At 38.2% G+C, this 16,318-nt stretch overlaps 1 protein-coding gene across 7 annotated transcripts in view; it reads left to right on the forward strand.

The window, feature by feature from the left end:
* SYBU (syntabulin) overlaps nt 1-16,318 on the forward strand; it is a 101,536-nt gene that overhangs the window by 71,167 nt on the left and 14,051 nt on the right. For 5 of the 7 annotated variants that reach the window (XM_072603255.1, XM_072603254.1, XM_072603261.1 and 2 more), the window contains one exon: nt 10,386-10,494. The exons of 1 other annotated variant lie outside the window; for it this stretch is intronic. In XM_072603255.1, coding sequence (XP_072459356.1) covers nt 10,386-10,494 — 109 coding nt within the window. Of the gene's footprint in view, nt 1-5,436; nt 9,921-10,385; nt 10,495-16,318 lie in introns of those variants that run through there. One more of the 7 variants, XM_072603258.1, reaches the window with a different exon arrangement.

Below are 16,318 nucleotides of genomic sequence, written 5' to 3' on the forward strand. Positions count from 1 at the left end.
TCAAGTCATCATTATAAAACTTATCACCAATCTTTGATTATTTGGAGTTTGTCTAGTTTGTCAATAACCAAGCCTTTTGTTTTTTCCTTCTGTCAGTTTTGACCCTAAATATTTGCGAGTGTGTATGGGTGGTGTGTGTGTGTGTGTGTGTGTGTGTGTGTGTGTGTGTGTGTGTATTCTTCACTCCACTATGAAGGAAAAGCCCAATAATTTTTTTTTAATTTTTGAGATAAAATCAGACATAACAGAAGTTTCCAATGTTTCCTCAAGTCAATATATACTAAACCCCACTCCTGTATCTTTTATATTACATGATGAGATTTAATGTACAAAATTATGGTTCTGAGTCAGCCCAGAAAGATAAGATTAAATTATGTTCATCATAAAGTATATATATTTGGGAAACTAAGGGGCATCATGAAGAAAAACAAAGGCAGGGCAATGTCTGTCTAAAAACCATTTCAATAACTTCATAGAGGTCCCTTTGAGATTATAGTGGAAAGGGGTCTGTCTTGGAAGTTAGAAAATCTAGTCTCAGTTTTGCTATTGCTTGTCTGTGTGATCATATGCAAATCCCTTCTCCTCGGTCAGCCTCATTTCCTCCATGTGTAAATGAGTCAAAACCAAATTCTCTTTAAGGACCTTTCCCATCCCCAAATTCTGTTATTCTATTAATTGGTCACAGACATCCCCCTTCTACAAACAGGAATTAAAAGTTATTCATTTTTTTAAATTGTTAGAGGAAACCATCAACAACAGAAATCAAATAAGTATGCACACCAAGGAGTAATAAAGTAAATCAAATGAATTAATAGACAACAGACAAGATACATTTTCTGGGTCTCGTTTTAAGTGCCATTATTATCTTTGGTTCTCTTTCTTTTTTATATACAGTTGTAGCAACTTTTTTAAACAACCACAAGGGCTATTACATTAGTTGTCAGTTTGTATATAGTGATCCCACGTTGTATTTAGTAGAATATTAGCAATTTGAGGACAGGAACCATCTCACTTTTTTACTTAGATCGCAGTACCTTGCACAGTACCTGGTACATAGTAGGCACTTAATAAATGCTTGTTGATTGATTGACTTCAAGCTGATCAATTTCCATGTTTCCATGTATTCTTCATATTTTATCATTCTTATAGTACCATAATATTCCAGAGTGGTTAGAGAGTTAGAAGCCAGGAGGACCTGAGAGCCAGTCATTTAACGTCTTAATGCTCTAGTCCAGGCAACTCTGGTAGCCTTTTGAGTTGCAGAAAAGGTGTTGAGCAACATTGGTAGTGGGAGTTCTCTCTACAATTAAGATCGAAGGTTCACTTCCTATTTTAATATTCCAATAATATTGTGCCTTTAGCTATTTTTCATTTATTAGACATGTAAGCAGTTATCTTGTAAGCAAGAAAATAAATTTCTTATTATAAGATGGAAATGATTATTATGAAGTCATATGTGCTTAATCTACCTTCTCTAGGCAAGGGAAAAACTAGAAAATTAACTTTCTGCATATATCAATTCAGGGAAAGTTATTTCCATTTTTTTTAAAGGGTACCTTTAAATACTTGAAATAGGACATCCTCCTTTGTTTTCTAGCATTTATTTGCAGATTAGGGATTCTCCAGATAAACTTCAAGCTAAAGGGTTTATAGTGTCTATCAATTAAATATCAATTCAGTCCAACAAACTTTTATTAAACACCTCCTATGTTCAGGACTTTGGTGCTAAGGTTTTAAGGAGATTTGGAAATTAATAAAAGAGTGTCCATCTTTGAGGATTTTATACTCTAGTAAAGGAGACAGGAAGAAGTAGCCTGGCATAGGGGATGAACAACCCATCTCCAAGGCAGGATAACTTGTGTTCAAGTCCTGTCTGTGACTTCTAGTCCCTTCTCTAACTCATAGTGGTTGTGTGACAACTTCTCAGGGTCTCAGGAAATGTTCTAACACTGTAGGTTAGTTGCAGAGCAGGTGTTGACATGAATCAGTAGAACTGGCATTCATTATTCCAATGATATCACAGGCCCAGTGTTCGTATGTGTGTAACAGACAGAAACAGAAAGCAAGGCACACACAAAAAGAGACTGACAGAGTCGGAGAATAAACACAAATAATTTTAATACAAAGTGAGTGTAACTAGGTCATGAATGAAATGCAAAGTTCTGTGTGTCCAAGGAAGGAAAAAGGCAATGGGTAAAGTGTGGGGCCTGGAGTTCAAATCTAGTGCAGACACTTATTAGCTCTGTGACCTTGGGCAAGTCACTTAACCTTGTTTACACCAATTTCCTCACCTGTAAAATAATCTGAAGAAGAAAATGGCAAACCACTCCAGTATCTTTACCAAGAAAACTTCAAATGAGGTCATGAAGAGTCAGATATAACTAAAAAAAGTAAACAACACCAAAAGGAAAGAAAAAGTAATTTCTGATTGATGGGAACAAGGACTTTACCTGCGCCAAAGCTTGAAACATAGGTAGGATTTTATCAAGTGGAGATATGAGGAGGCAGAAAGGGCATTCCTGGGCATGAACACAGGAAAGCTCAAGCTATAGAGGAGGACTGGGGAGGATCAATGTGAAGTAAAGTATCTAATATGCTCATGTAAGTGAAAGGAAAATATTTAGCTATGCACACAGTTTTTCAGGAAAGTATATCTGTTCCCTAGAGCAAAGTATACCTCTACGCCTTTATTTAATGATCTTTCTCTTCCTACTTTTCACTGATCTTTTGTTCAAATATTCCCTTTCAAGTCTGTATCCATAAAGAGAGAATTCACTGAGAGACTTTGCAAATAACAGCTCTTTATGCTTTGAAACATTAATCAGAATGTCAGAATGCTTCCCAGAATCCTTTGTAGCTAAGAGTGACTATTGAATCTACATTAAAGCCAAATTATTTTAGCAGCATCCACTGATAATTACGAGTCTGACCACCACTGCAGCTGCTCCTTAATGGTTACTCTTGACTCCTGCAATGCAAATGGGTCCTATCTCTTCCCTAGAGACCTTTAAATAAGGGATGAGCAGAAAACTGGATTGTTTTATGTTCTTTCTTCCTGAAGTTGTATGGCTAGCTTAGATGAATTTGATGGCCTTACTAAGACCTTGGGAAAGGAAGGGTTTAGAATTTTTTGTAAAGGATTATAAAGCACTTTAATTACTTAGGAGATTGATGAGCAAGATTCAGGGTCTTCTGTTCTCCAGACAGAATATAAAGTGGCAGTTGCATACAAAGACTAAATAATATCCAGATGCAAATGGATGTGATAATATTCTCATGGGGAAGCCTCTCCAACCTACAAATTGAATTTATAGTCCATGTATTATTTGTCTAACGTATCATGCAGACCGGTAAGCAACAATCATTTAAATATCTACTGTGTGTCAAACACTACAACACAGTGTTTCATATTCTAGAATCATTTTATTTATTTGTTGACTTCTTTATCTTCCACTAAGATCCCAAAGGGAAGCTCCTAAAGAGGGGAATGCCTGCCTTGATTCTCTAGAGCACCAGCAAGTGTTCCTCTCTATGTTTTAGAAAGCACTTTATATTAGCAGTATACTCAGTGCAAAAGGAACCATACAGTTGAAAGGGACCTTAGAGATCGTGTAGACAAGTACTTCTCAGTGCAAATTATACTGTACCTTAGATAAGCAAACTGTCTAAGTTTTCCACTATGAACTCTTGAATGTGTTAACACTCATTGACTCAGAGTGTGAGATGAGAAACTCTAGAGAAAAAAAAAGGCCAGGAAGAGAAAAATGCAATTTGTTGGACACCCCACAGAGCTGGTCCATATATCTTGGGCAGATAGTGTACATTTTTTGTTTTTGTCATTCAGTCATTTCAGTTGCATCACACTCTTTGTGACCCCATTTTGGAGGCTTTCTTGTCAAAGATACTAGAGCAGTTTGCCATTTCCTTTGCTTTTCCAGCTCATTTTATAGATGTGGAATTGAGACAAACAGGGTTAAATTACTTGCCTAGGGTCACGTTGCTAGTAAGTATCTGAGGTCAGCTTTGAACTAAAAAAGATGAGTCTTCCCAACTCTACGTTTAGAGCTCTGTCCTCTGTGTCACCTAGCTGCCCGAGATAGTGTACATGAATAATGAATAACAGAACTGAACGGGCGGAAGAGAAGGGCTTGGAACACCTTTGGGAAATGATGTATTGCTTTGAATGACCCCAACTTTTTCCCATGAATAAAAAGACCTATTTTTTGCCATTAATATTTGTGAGATGTTTATGATCGTGTAAGGTAAATGTGTCCCATGGATTATCTAAATATGTAGAAACAGTTCATGGGTAGCACAAATAGATATCTCTGGAATCTGGCCCATTCCTCTCCAGAGGAGACTGTAATTTCCACCTTAAGAGGACTACGTGAAAGGCCATAGCTGGACACTTGCTCTTTCTTTCACCTCTTTCCCAAAAGATTATCAAGCCAAGATTTTATGTGTCTGCCTCCTCAAATATTGCTGATCTAGTCTAGGGACATGAATCTGATTCAGAAGGTAAACCACTTCCCTGATTAATCTTAAGAGAAATGGTAGATTATATCCTTCAGCTTAATTCTTTTCCACCAAATTCTAATTACATAGAGGACCATCACAGATAACAGATAGCTAGGAAACCCATTTAACCAAAAAAACAGCAAATAGAAATCAGAGAAGTTATGCAAATTAAAATGTGCCAATGAATATACAAGACTGTATAAGCATTTTAACCAGGAGTGAGATGAGATCTCAGCTCAAATTGAGAGAAAGAGCCAGCTCTCCATTTTGCAGTCTAGTGGAGGATAGAGGGAGAGCTGGAAAGCAAGTATATGTTGAGTAGTCTATTACTACTATCTGTCTACCACTTCAGCTGTTCCTTAATGACTGTTTGGCTCCTTCAATACAAATGGGTTCTCTCTCCTCCTTAAAGACCTTTAAACAAGAGATCAGCAGAAAACTGGACTGTTTTAAGTTCTTTTGTCCTGGAGTTCTATGGCTAACCTAGATGAATTCAATAGCTACTTCTTTCTTCTTGTGTGTCCGTTCTAAAGAGTCTTTAGAACTACATATGTCTTGCCTAGGATACTCTGGCACTAACTGCATTCCTTACACAGATACATTGCATTCAGCATTCTCTCTTTCAGTCCAGAGGCATGTCGTCTTCTGTGTGCATAGTAGCACACAAAATGCTTCAGACTTGGTTGGAAACCTAGTTTCCATATTACATATTCCTAGTTACATATTCTTTTGTGGTACAATGGAAGAAAATGCTGGATTTGGAGCCAGAAGGTCTGGGTTCTTATCCTGGTTTTGCTATTTATTATCTTATTATTATTATTAAACATTATGTTTATTATTAAAACATTTATTCTATTATTATTAAATATACCATATTTAATAAATATTATTATTAAAATATTATTGTTATTATTATTAAACAAATCACTTTACCTCTTTATGCCTCAATTTTCTTAAATGGAAAATAAAGATATTGAAAGAGACTCTAAAGTCCCTTACAACTCAAAAGTTAGGATTCTATAATACTATATGGCATAGAGCCCTGGAATGCCACAGTCCCTGAAGAATTAAAGCTGACAGTCATCCAAAGGACAATGGAGAGGTGCATGGTAGGGATAAGGGTGTTGTAACACATGAACTTCTGTAACCTAGAATTATGCAAGAGAAGTTGTGAAAGGATGTCATTAGAGAAGTGCATGATCAGAAATGTAACTAGACCAGTATGGAAAGAATGAGGCATGACCAATACATTACATATGCTGCATTAATATACGTGAAAAGTCAAGAGATCTAAAGAAAGACTTACCAACACTTTTCAGTGCAGAATATCTGCAAGAGGACATAGACAAGAGTTGTACAGATTTCACAGGAATGGAGGGGTTTGCAACCTATACTGTTTGAGGAAAAACATATCAGTGAGATCACAGGTCCATCAAAGTAAGGTTTTAAAAAATAAAGACTTTCCTTATTTAAAACTGTATGGACCAGTTAAATTAGTTTCACACTGGTGCTGATCCACAGACCAGTGATTGGGGGAGAAAAAAACAACTAACCTCATCTTCCCTGACAGTGCAGAAATCACCTTACATAAATGCCTGATAATTATCAGGTGAAGGGTAGGCTAGTGGGTCATAGTTAGGGGAATGGGCAAAGGCCTAATGCAGCAAATGAATGCAGATTCACTGTGATATCATGCAGATTCACTGTGATATCATGCATATTGTGTTTTACTCATTCACTGACAAATCAGCAAATGTTGCTCACTTAGTTCATTGTTTTGTTTAGTAAATCAAGATAGTGAATTAGTTGCCATATTAAAACATCTTCTCCAGTATTCTTTTAAAATGAGATTATGAAATGCCAGGCAGGGAGGCAATATGGAAGATGCAGTATAGTCTACAACTAGTTTGTCTCTAGGAGGTCTGAGTGTCTTTGGACAAATCATTGACTCTCTCTGCACATCATTTTCTCCATTTGTGCAATGGGGGTAACAAGACCTGCCCTAGCCACTTTATAGAATTGTTTTGAGGATCAAATAAGATGACGCTTGTGATGTTAAGGATTTATATCAGGTGTTACATAAATGTAAAAAATTATTGTCATCTAAACTAGAAATGTTTCATGTATTCTAATACAAGAGGCTAAAGTAGCTTAAAATTAGCATAATGTTTCCCCACCCATTTACCAAGCCACAGCAAAATTAGTTGCTGGTCTATCGACTGATTTTTGTTACAAATCTCTTTCAGATGTGCTGAGGATAAACTAGAAAAGTACTAGTACAACATGATCTTGAACTCAGAAAAGATGACAGGCTATGTTGAGTTCCAGTAATAATATAGATATAGAGCCAATTTATACCCTCAGGGCTTGCAGTTGATGGCAGATCGGGGGCATGATGAGGTAATAATGGATTTTCAGGACTTGTCTATTCCTGTGCTGGGTTTCTCATTTTCTTGCAGACGTTTAAATTATGGTATTTGGGCTTCTGTTTACTTACATTAAGGATGTAAGCAATGTTCAGGCCCTGATTACCTCTCAGCCTGAGCCATTCCCTCCTTACCAGACTCTCCCTGCTTCCAGTGGCTCACTCCTCCTATTCATTGTCCATGCCCCACAAATGAACCTTCCTGACACATAGCTCTGGTCATATTGCCCATTGCTCAGAAACTTATCATGGTCCCAGACTACCTATTAAATAAGAATTTAGCTTGGCATTCAAGGCCTTCCAGAATCCTTATCTCACATTATCTAGCCTTCTCACATACTACATATAGTAATACTGAGGTGTCAAACGCATTGCCATGGGGTCATGCATCTGCAAAACTGCTGAGCACAAATGCTGCCCCAGAACCAAATTAAAATGTAATGGAGAAATGTTCAACAAAATAAAGAAAAATACAGTAAAATATAAGTAATTTGTGATTTTCTAAGAGATACTTATTTACCTTTTCGTGACCTGTTTTCTATTTGAGTTTCTATCATTATTCCTATTTTTTAGAAAAGGAAGCTGAGGCTAAGGTACTAAAAAAAACAAACCATTAATTAACTGATCTAGCCAAACCAGAAGGCCCCTGTTTTCCCACTCTATGCTAACCTCCATGATTATAATGTTTTCTTGCCTTCCCTACCTACCTTTTGAAATCTTACTTTTCCTTCATGAAGTTTTCCCTGATCCTTCCCCATTTTTACCCCTTCCTTTGCCCACCAGTAGTGGTCCCCCTTTGTCTTCTAAGCACATAGCATTCTTTAGTTTTCTAATGCACTTAACATATTTCAATTTGTATTATAGTTATTGGCTTTTTCTTACCTATTAGATTATGAGTTTTTTGAGGGCAAGAACCAATAACTGTATCTTTGTATCTGTCCCAGGCTTAACATAGCAGACTATACATAACTGAACATTAATAAATGTTTGGTGAATGCCATCTCTTAATCTACATGCCTAAAAGAAACAATAGCAATCCTGCTTCTTAGCTATACCTACAGAATTTGCTTTAGACAAATGGGCCAATACAATACAATATACAATATACAATAAAGTACAATACAAATGGGTCATTTAATAAATCCATCTAGTAATAGGATCTGAGACATGGCAGGTTTAATTCAATTAGAGTACATTGCTGGATTTCTGTCAATGCTATAAACCTTTAATCATTAGACTTGTAAGATTTTCCACTTTTGCCAAGGCATTACTCATAGGTAAATGATAAATTAAGTCTTCATCTCATCTAGATATCTCAACTTTAGAGCAGGGCCCTTGCCAGACATTTTACAAAACTAGAGTACACGATCTTTGGGAGATAAGAGGAATGCCAGTCTTTGTAATCTCCCACTTTATTGTTTTTTTTTTTCCTTACTAAGAAATGGGAGGAGAGTTGATGAGCATCATCATGATGTGGTAGGGGGAAGTACATTGGACTTGGGACCCCAATATCATAGAACTAGAGCTGAAAGGGGCCATTTGGTCCAACTGCCTCATTTAAAGATAAAGAAAATGAGGCCCAAAGATCATCTAGGTAGCAAGTTTCAGGGGCATATAAACTATACTCAGAAAAACTGAGTTCAAGCCCTTGTCTGACCCTTCCAATCAAACCATTTAAAATATGCAAGCTACATTTTCCTTACCTGTAAATGAGGCTAATAATCTCTGCACTACCTATTTCCCAGGGTTGATGAGGCAACCTGAAAGCCTCATCAAAATATGAGCTATGATTATCACTTTAACCTCTGCTTAAGTCTGCTCTTGATCTTTTCCCCTACAGTGTGTTTAGACCTATCAAGAGATACTGAAGGGGGAAAAAAATCTCTCTTTCTCCTGCTCCAATGCAGCCCCCTTCAGTTTGGTTTTCAGAGTCAAAGACAGCCCTAGACCTTTGGGCTTGTCTAACTATAACTTTTCCCCACCTAACTCTTGGTTATTCAGGAACTGGTTAGTTATTTTGTGGATTATCAGAGCCATTATTTTTGTTTCTTTCTCTCCTGTTGCCTAACTTCCTACTAACAAGCCACCCCATCTCCCCCCACTCAGATTACTATGGACAGTTGAATACAGCATTGTAAAATTTGCAAAAACACTTTACATGCATTATGTATGACACTGGCTACAACAACCCTGTGGGGTAGGTGGTACTATCATTATTCCTGTTTTTCAGAAAAGGAAGCTGAGGCCAAGGTACTAAAAAAATGTTCATTAGCTCAGTATTTCAGTTTATCTACCTTTGAAAGAGACAAGGTTTGTTGGTTTCACTGTTTTTGTACGTCAATTGCATTTGCTGCTCAACATGTCTCTGTATCTCTTCCCTAGCTCTTAGAGAGATTTTCTATTAAAAATTATTATGATGATGATTTCAAAATATTTCTGTGTTCTACATGGACTCTAAATTTTCATTATTGTGCCATACAGCTTGTTTGCATCACAAGAAGACATCTATAACCCCAACTAGTTCAGTAATCAGAAAAAGGAATTTTTAAACTAAAAAAAAAAAACTCAGCCAACTAATCTTTCCCTCATCCCCCTCCCCCCTCCCCCTAATGCCATCACTACCACCACTAACAAAAACAACTTACCAACTTCACTTTTATTTTATGGGCTTATTTATCCCAGTTCTAAACTTTACGTTCATTCTAGTAGGTTGGGCGGAATAGTAGCAGTTTTCCTTTAAAGAACTGAACCCAGAAAAAAAAAGACGCTACCAGTCAGGGAAAGTCATAATCAGATAGTGCTGTTTCGGGACTAACAACCGAGGAGCTATCTGGAGTCCAGGCATTGTTACTGGCTTGCTTTTTAACTGTTTGCATTATGTCCAAATCCTCACGTTCCAGATTAAAGTATGGCCCGGTGGCTCTAACAGCCTGAAGAGAAATTATCTAGGGGGAAACCCTTACTCTTTGACTGATAAGTATGTTTTTCATTTTAGTTAAAGGGAGGGGAGGCAATTTATTGCTGGCAGCGAGAAAGATTCTAACACTTGCTGGGGAGGGTGGGAGGGTGGTAGAAGAAAAGAAATTCTTATTTCATTGGTGAGAGTGTTGGAAGATTGATATGTGCAGGACATGAGTTGAGCTGTCTTCTTTTAAGCTATGCCTTATGCAGTGAAATCTTCTTGTGCCCGCTTCTTGACTTGTCTGCTTTCTGCAGAATGCTGAAAGACTGGAAGGGGTTGGATTCTTGCCACTTGCCTGTGTTTGCACTTTGAAAACACAGAGAAACAGAAACAGCGAAAGAAAGAAAGGACTGCCGGACTGCCCATTGACAGGGCTCGGCAGAGGCAGCCCTGGGGAGTTGTTTCTTTGGCCAAGCCCAGCCTGAGTATGCTCACTTTGCCATTTCCTTCTTCTTCTCCCTGTTCCCTTTTGTTTTTCAGGTAGCGAGGCTGACTTTAGCTCTTCGGGCAGCACTGGCAGCATCTCGGCTCCCGAGGTCCATATGTCCTCCTCCACTGCTGGAAATAAGCGAGCCTCTTTTCCGCGCAAGTAGGCACCATCCTTTGCTTCTTTCAGTTCCTAAATGACTTTCCTCAGTTTGCTCACCTGTAGCATCGACTGTGTCTCTGAAACTATCAGGACAAGTTTCTTCTTGCAACTTTGGCTTTTTTTCCTTCTGATCACTGAGGTTTCTAAGGGCTTTTTAAAAATAATAAATGCATTTCACTACACCCTGTGATTTCTGACTCAGTCCTTCCTATCTATGGACTGTAACTGTCTTCTATCCACTCGCTCAGTGGCTGTCTGCCATGTAGTTCTGTGTTCTTTCTCTCTCTCATCTGTGTATTCCTCTACTTAACTCCACCTGGACTCTCATCCATTGTCTCCCACCCACCTTGTTTTAGTCATGGATACAATTTTTTACTCTCTTCATATGCTTCATTTCCTTTAGTCCCTAACTGGAATTTCCTGTCTCAAACTTTCACCTATATAACTTTGTAAGTCAAGGTGGGGGAAGGGGAGACTGGGTGGGGAGGGAAGTAGGAGGAAGGGTATGAGTGTGTGAATAAGGATATCAATGTTGACCTCTTGTAGAGGGATCAGGTAAGTAGTTTGGGAGTAGGGCTAAGGGAGAGGCTCTTAATCATTTAGAAGCAGCTAGGTGGCACAGTGAATAGAGCACTGGGCCTAGTTTCAGGAAGACCTGAGTTCAAATATAGCCTTAGACACTTAGTAGCTATGTGATCCTGGGAAAATCACTTAACCCTCTGTCTGCCTCAGTTTCCGCATCTAGTAAAATGGAGATGATAATAATAGCACCTACTTCCCTGGGTTGTTAGGAGGATCAAATGAGATCATATTTGTAAAGTGCCTAACAAAGGGATTTTTAAACTTGTTTTGTGTCATGAACAACACCCCTAAGCCCTCTTTTCTGTCCCCTCCCCTCCACTCCCACCACTAGCTGTCTGGTAAAGTCTATGCATTACTTCTCAGAATAATATTTTAAGAATTCACAAACAAAATACAAAGATTAAGTCTAAAGTCAAGTCAACAAGAATTTATTAAGTTTCATCTACGTGCCAGGCACTGTGCTAAGTGCTGGGGATGCAAAGAAAAGTAAAAATAATCCGTGCTTCCAAGGAGCTCACAGTCTAATGCAAACAACTATGTATAAATCAGATATGTTAAATTGAAAATAAAGTGGAGATAATTTCAAAGGGAAGACACTAGCATTGAGGGAACATCTTATTGCAGAAGATGGGATTTTATCTGAGACTTGAAGGAAGCCAGGGAAGCCAAGAGACAGAATGGAGGAGAGGGAGCATTCTAGGTATGAGGCACAGCCAGTGAAAAGATAGGGAATCTGGAAATGGAATGTTGTGTAAAAGGTCAGTTAGTCAGTCAATAAGTATTTATTAAGCACTTACAATGTTCCAGGCACTGTACTAAACCTTAGGGATACAAAGGAAGGAAAAGACAGACCCTGTCCTTGAAGAGCTCATAATCCAGTGGGGGAGACAACATGCAAACAATTATGTACAAACAAGCTAGGTGAAAGACGAATAGGAAATAATCAACATAGGCAAAACACTAGAATTGGAGGAATTAGGAAAGGTTTCCTGTAAAAGGTGGAATATTTTCTGGGACTATAAGAAAACCAGGAAAGCCAAGAGGCAGAGATAAGAAGGAAGCGTATTGTAGGCATAAAGGACAGACAGAGAAAATGCCCAGAGTGGAAGATAGAAGCCTTGTTCAAGGAATGGTAAGGACGCCATTGTTGCTAGATTTACAGGTACAGGGAGGAGAGCAGGGTAGGATAACTGGAAAGCTAGAAAGGGGTCATGAATTTTGCATTTGATCCTAGTGCTAATAAGGAGCCACTGGAGTTTATTGAATAGAAATAATGTGGTATGGCTAGACCTGTGCTTTAGGAAAATCACTTTGACAGCTCAGTGGAGGATAAAAGTAGAGAAGGGGTAAGAGAGAGTTAGGATAATACTTAGCTTTTGATCTTATGTAACAGGGAATATGGTGGTAATAGGAAATATAGAAAGAGAGGAGTGCAATTTTGAACATGTTGAATTTAAGATGACTAATAAACAGAGAAGAGAAACTAGAGGTCAGGAGACAGGGAGGTTACAAGGGATTGCCATGTGAGATTGGGAGAAGAAGGTCTAGAGCGTAGAGGAACAATCCATAATCAAGATCCCTGGAGAAACAAAAATGTCAGGGAGAGGATGATCAACAGGGTCTAAGGCTTCAGAGAGATCAAGAAAGATGAAGATTAAGGAAAGGCCATTAGATCTGACAATTAAGAAATCATTGGTAACTTTGGAGAGAGTGGTTTTGGTTGAATGATGAGATCAGAAACCAGACTGCAGAGAATTTAGGAGAAAGTGAAAGGAGAAAAAATGGAGGTGCTGACTGTAGACAACTTTCTTGAGGAGTTTAGGAACAAAAGGGAGAAAAATGTAGGAGGTTAGCCAGTGGAGATGGATGGACCATGTGAAGGTTTTTTAATGATAAGTGGAGACATGGGTATGTTTATGGGAAACAATCTGTAGATGGAGTTTGAAGACTAACATGAGAGTGGGAATTGTAGGAAGGGCAATTTGTTAGAGAAGATAAGATAGAATTTGATTAAAGTTTAGAGAAGGGCCACCTCTTGGTGTGAGACACAATTGAAGCTTAGAAGGTTGGGAAAGGGAAGTGCCTCTGGGGGTTTCAGCAGAGACAAAAAGGCTTGGAAAAGTCATTGTGATCAATGGAAGGTATTTTTAAAAATTGCCTTTCTGCAGTGAGGGTTCAGTTGAGATTATGTAATACATTTGTGGTGGACCTAATCAACATGATTTCACAATTTTCTCCAGCTTTGTTCAGCAGTTTATGGATAGGAGCAAAGGCAGTGGAGGGTGAGAGTAATCCAAGGCTGGGGCTTGCCAAGGCATGATCACACAATTGTGGGTAAGGGACTAAAGTGCAGAGGATATGGTAGAGTTGAAAAGGTTCACCAAGCAGTCAAGATGAGAAAGGGAGGAGAGTGCAGTCAAAGATAGCAGTAATGACCTGGAAAATAACTGAGAGGTGGGGGGATTGTGTTACAAATCTATTTCTATTGAAATAAGTATATATATATTTTACCACCTAAGTTCAATGGCTTCTTGAGGGTTTATAGACCCCAGAGTAAAAATCTGTGTTATAGAAGTAATTCATGCCTAGCGTTAGATTTGAACTAAAAGCCCTCTGACATCCCTTCGATTTCTGAGATTTCCTGATTGTAGAGCATAGGAGTCCATAGTCACTATTATCACCATCTGGACGCTTGAAGGAAATGATGAAATAATGAGTGGAGAAAAATAGGGATTTGTCCTAGGGTTCTCATATACTGTGATGTATAAAGAGAAAGGCATCATAATGCAATGAAAAAATATATCAGACAGTGAGCCAGATCTGGATTTGCTATCAATTACTTACATGAACTTAAGCTTATTCCTTTGAATTTTAGTGTCCTCTCTGTAATGATAATGACAGTAATAATAATAATGTATAACAATAATATTAATATGATTTAATTAATGTGAGTAATGTGATTTCATTGATAATAGGAATCTTCTAGGTGAAGAGACATCCCCTGCCAAGTACATGTTGGTACCTTCTGTGTAACTCACAGCCTTAGAGAGTTGCATAGAACAGTGAGAGATTTTTTTTAAATCCTTTTATTAAGGGGATTTGTTCTGTGAAGTTTGGAGTCAGTCAAGGGGCCGCACTTGAGAACCTAGAGGGCCACAGGTTCCCCACCCCAGGATTAAGTGATTTGTCTAAGGTCAAACAGTCAGAGAGACAAGGATTAGTTTTAATATTCAGTGATTCTAGATATAAGGCATTAGAAACATAAAGGCATCATTTCTGGCTAACAGTCATCCAGAAGATATGGACCACCAGAAAGAATGAGATGGCAATATACTGTAGAAGGGAGTGCCAGGCTAAAGGGGTAGTGGGGGTATGGGTGGAGGGAAGATGATGAGACCAAAGCAAGAGACTGATTGATTGTAATGACTTTATGCATGAATGTCATATTTCAAGAGGAATGTCATCTAGAAGAATTTGAAGGATTTCCTTCCAGCCCTGGGTTTCTGTGACTGTCATCCTAATGTTTCTACTTAATATAGAGAAATAATTTAACTTCTCAGAAATTCATTTTCCAGAGCCCAGCAAGAAAATAATGTCTATTATATTTTCCAATGATAAGTATGAAATTTGGTTAATTTTTTTAAAAGGGGGTTGAGATCTGAAGTGCAGGGTATTATTATTCAAAACAAAGCTGGGAACAGACAAAACCTGTAACAGGAGATTGTAGCCTTCCAGAGAAGAGAACATTATCTCACTGCCCCAAACACCCTATGCTTTTGAAATAGTCTCTCTGAGGTCACAGGACAGAAATATAAACTTTTCTGTGTGTCACTTACCAATCAGGCTTATTCTTAAACCGTAACATTCAATTTTAACCTGTTCTAGAAATTAGCACATATCCATGAGACCAGGAACACAGAGAAAGGACAGTTAATAAATATTATTGACTTCTCTTACTTCCTTTGTTGTTTCTGTTGTTACTATTCTTTCTTTTAAAATTTACAAATGAACCTGTATTTTGGATTGTGTCAAGGTGACGTCAGCCAAATGAAGCATCCATGGGATTGTCTTAACTGGCAAACTCTGTTCTCGTTCATTCCATCTCCCATCTCTGAGCCTCTAGACTGCTTCCCCCCTCCCCCCGCCCCTGCCCCATATCTGACTTACCTAGTTTCCCTGGCTTCCTTTAAGTCTCAGCTACTCCCATCTTCTGTAAGAAGCCTTTCCCAGGCCTCTTTTATCTTAATGTGATCTGAAACTATCCTCAATTTATCCTGTATACATTCTGTTTGAACATAGTTATTGGCATGCTATCTCCACCATAAGAACCCCTTGAGAGCATGAGCTAGTCGTTGCCTTTATATACCCAGGACTCAGCACAATGCTTGGCACGTAGTAGGCTCTTAGTAAATACTAGCTGATTTACTGACTTACTGATTGACTGATTTTTTTGTGGTTAAACGATTAAAACATAGCTGAATTCATCTCTCCTTTGAAGAATTGCTGCCTTTCATTAGGTTGCAGAGGACTGTGTTTTCTTAGTCTAGGGCCAGGGGAAAGAATTAGCTAGAGAGGTAAATGGAACAGAAAGAAGTGAAAGTGGCAAGTACGAGTAGATTCAATGAGGATATTTTAGGAAAGGGATTTTTTTTTTTTGAGCTGATGTATACCTCTTCCTGTATGTAAGCTATCTTCAAACATATATCATAAGATCATACATAGCTTTAGAGCTAGACCCCGGGACCTTAGAGGTTATCATGTCCAACTCACATTTTGCAGTTGTGGAACCTGAGGTACAGAGAAGTTAAATGACTTTCCTAGGGTCACACATCTAGTAACTGTCAGATGCACATTTTAGACTTGGGTCTTCTCTATTCCCAAGTGCAGTGTTCTATCCCATATGCCACCCAGCTACCCCTAAGCAGCTCTTTTTCCCAGCTTTCAAGTATACTAAGAGTGTGCTCTCAGGTTATAAATATATATATATATACATATATATATATACACACACACACATACACATACATATATGTATGTATACATACATATATACATATATATACCTATATATATATACATATATATGAAAATGTGTGTGTGTATTTTTTCCCCTGGGGAATGAATGGAAGGCAGATTTTTTAACAATAGAATTGGGGGTTCCAGAAAGCATAGTGAAAGAGGACAATAGACTGGGATAGGAGCATTCAGGAAGCATGGAGTTGACATAGATGGGTATGAGAGA

Source organism: Notamacropus eugenii, chromosome 4, assembly GCF_028372415.1.
Source record: "Notamacropus eugenii isolate mMacEug1 chromosome 4, mMacEug1.pri_v2, whole genome shotgun sequence".
Taxonomy (NCBI): Eukaryota; Metazoa; Chordata; class Mammalia; order Diprotodontia; family Macropodidae; genus Notamacropus; species Notamacropus eugenii.